The sequence below is a fragment of the Benincasa hispida genome, chromosome 3 (genome assembly GCF_027475165.1).
Source record: "Benincasa hispida cultivar pf3 chromosome 3, pf3_genome.v1.1, whole genome shotgun sequence".
Taxonomy (NCBI): Eukaryota; Viridiplantae; Streptophyta; class Magnoliopsida; order Cucurbitales; family Cucurbitaceae; genus Benincasa; species Benincasa hispida.
The window spans coordinates 36,724,838-36,728,222 of NC_143480.1; the positions used below are offsets into that span (position 1 = coordinate 36,724,838).

Here is a 3,385-nt window from a genome sequence, read left to right on the forward strand (position 1 = left end):
ATCATTATCTACGTGTAAAGCCCTGACCTAGGATTCAAAATCCATATTTGAAACTTGATGGCCCCGTCAATCCCCTACGTCCTCTACGACATGGCAATGTCATCCATGTTTGTCTTGAACTACTTTTAAGAGTGAAAACTATCCCCACAAATACACACGAGTTCTTTCAACATATTTTGACCTCTGCTTCCTAGAAAAATTCCCAGGTCACCTAATATAGGATTGCTCTAAACTAAATACGATTAACTTTTGAGTTCCTATGAATGAGCCATAAAAAATTATTGTGAACCTTGTTGGTATATATAGTAATTATAAATTCTTTTAAGCCTTTCTTAACCATACCAAGAATCTCTCTCATTTAAATGTGATATCGGTTCATTTATGTACCCGTTATGAACTTAGGCACACATCCAAGCATAACACCACTAGGAGGAGTATATAACAAGTACATATACATACTTCTAAGCAAAACGAAGTGATTTTATTCACTGATTATTATCTCAATTCTCAATCAAACCCAGCAAAAACCTACATGTGTACATCAAAATTTCCAAATTTGTACTGTATAATTTAGATCAAAAAAGTAGTTGGTGAGACAAAAACTAAAAGAAGCTAACTTTCCCGCAATGAAATCTCACCGAGAAGCTAATGACCAAAAGTTCAAGAGAAATGAAGGTGAAACAGCAAACCAGCTAATGAAGGCCATTGCAGTGGCGGACTCAAACTGTGCACAGTGGTTCACGCCACACTTGTTAAGGTCATTGCCTATGAGAACAGTAATCCCTGCTGATGAACATGCAGCAGAAAATGTAAGGGTGGATGTAACCTGCAGGAGGACACAGTTCGTTATTTATATCAACAAGTATAAATGCTAATTGAACTTGAGAAATTAAATTCAATAAAGTTTTATTGGTTCAACAAATTCATTTAATAATAAGCACATTAATTGAAATTATCGTAATTGTATTAAATGAATATATATTACTATGATTACATAAAAGTATTAACAAAAATGACATATTAATAAAAAAAAAATTAATATAATATAGAGTATCGGGCTCATTCTTTCATAATGGAAGACACGGCATTCCATTGAGATGCTTATTCTATTGCAAATCACAGATGGGTAAACCCAATAATTAGACAAGAAGTCTCTCTTTGATTCTCATTTCTCATAGCTGATTCTTGCCAACCAAGCATAACCTTAGTACTCAATAAATACTCAATGTCAATCAAAGATTCTATGAGAATTGTGCGACTATAACAAGATCCTGCATTGCACATGACATATCAGGCTACAAATCTAAGATGTATGCAGATCTATTACGTGTGTGTTTCGAAGTGTACAAGCAAAATATTCTTACCGCATCACCAAAGGTGAACAAACCAACTATTGAGCAGTTCCTCAAGCTTCGTCTGACTAACAAGGCATATGCATCAACTACTCCCAATGAAAAGCTCCACAAGCATTGCAAGCCAACAGCAGCAACAAGATATCTGAGAGAAATGATAGGCGATAATAATTCCATATGAACAATTGAACACAAAGTTGAAGGATCAAACATACTGAATATCTTAAAATCACAACTTTTGACCATGAATAAAATTACCCAACAGAACAACTTCTTTCAAAAGAGTGACTATTTTCAGTTTTCGGTTTCATGAAGAAAAGTAAGAGAGAAGTAAATAGGATATCCTCCCAACTTTTAAAAACCAACCAAGGTTGGGAAAAACTCCTGTTGGTATGAACAGATGAAAATTGCAAAAGAAAATCAGAACAAATTTGGTAAACTATAAATTAGTAGATTCAGTACAATTCTTGTTCACAAACAGTGTCATCGAAACTGACATGAAACATATGGAAAGATATTTCTTCCACATGAAATATGAACTTGATTATGGGATGAATAATCGACCAAAAACTAAAGCTCCATGTTCTCAAACAAAACAGCAACTTCGAGTGGATTTCAAGTGTACTTCTCCGCTCAGTTGGAAAAATAATACAACACTAACAGTAATAAAATCCCTCGAATCCTAACAGAAAATACTGAATGACACAAGCCTCGTCCTTTCCTTCTTGTAGTACACACTCGAAAGTTAAGGGACAACTTTTCTACTTGTCTATATGCACTTCCCTCGATGTCCCAGGGCTCTAACGCAACTCGCAACACATAGAAATCACAAGACCTCGGTGATAGTGTAATGCAAGTTATTGGTATATTCATGAACAGAGGCTAAAGTTACTTCCCAAGTATATAGGCACAATTACCAAACAATTGTAATTGAGGGAATAATCAGCAATAAATGACGAAGAAATACATTCTTTATAGATAAAATATTCCGAACGACGTCCAAATCACGCCAAATATATCTTAATTTAATCAACATCCCAATTCCAGTTCATTGACTCTATAACGTAATATTAGGAGATTAACATAATCAAAACATCGAGAATTAGTCGGAGCCGGATACTATGAGACAAAAACTGAAGAATTACGTACCGAAACGCCGTGACGGAGGGGAAATCACTGGTGGTAGCCATAACACAGAGAGAAACTGCAGCAAATATGAACTGAAGGAGACGAAGAGCAAGTCCACCTAGTGTTCCAGGCATGCCCTGTACATCCTTCATCCTCACCCTCGGCCCATTGTGTACCGCTCCTTCCGTAAGTGGTGGCGCCTCCACCGGATGCACCGAAGGCCGGCTGACGTTCATCGCGTATTACAGCGATCCAACAGTTCAATCACTGAGATTAAACAAAAGTTGTTTTACATTCACTCCATAATTCAGAACCCTAATCGGTCGCAGGCGAGCCAACACAGCACAGAGAGAAAGATGGAGAAGTTTAGCTTGTAAGTAGGAAAGGCCGTAGATTCTTGGCAATCAAAGAGCAAAGGGAAGATCCAAAGTCCATGAAGTCGTCATCTTCTCCATTGTCGCCATTTTGGTAAGGACGCGAGTAAGCTCCGAGAAAGGGAAAGCAGCCACGGCCAGGCCAAACGTGCGGAAGGAAGAACATACGAACGTCGGCCGTAAATGGGCCGGTCCATTTCAAATTTCTTAATAGCTCATTGGGCTTAATATTTAATGGCCCATATTTGATTTCATCGTGGTCTCCTTTCCAAGCCCTGTGTTTTTTAAAGCTCAATATCTAATAAAATAACTATAATCTTCTGGGGCTAAGGCACAAAATAAAGTGGGGATTTTTTTTGACAATTACAAATATAGTAATCATATCTAAAATATTAGCAAATATAATACAATACAAAATTTAAATCCAATTCTTGAAGTTTATCATTGATAGACCACATCACTGATAGATTTTGCCATCTTAGCAATTCTTTAATAATATTGTTATACACTATATTATTATCCATAAAATTA

General features: G+C 36.5%; 1 protein-coding gene across 1 annotated transcript; it reads right to left on the bottom strand.

Moving 5' to 3' along the window:
• Nucleotides 1-459: 459 nt before the first annotated feature.
• On the bottom strand, nt 460-3,030 carry LOC120072782 (CASP-like protein 5A2). The gene is made up of 3 exons (XM_039025274.2): nt 2,502-3,030; nt 1,365-1,497; nt 460-826 (listed from the first exon to the last, which is right to left on the bottom strand). Exons 1-3 carry the CDS (start codon nt 2,714-2,716, stop codon nt 635-637), a joined length of 540 nt encoding a protein of 179 aa, XP_038881202.1. The 5' UTR covers nt 2,717-3,030; the 3' UTR covers nt 460-634.
• Between the last annotated feature and the right edge of the window lie 355 nt (nt 3,031-3,385).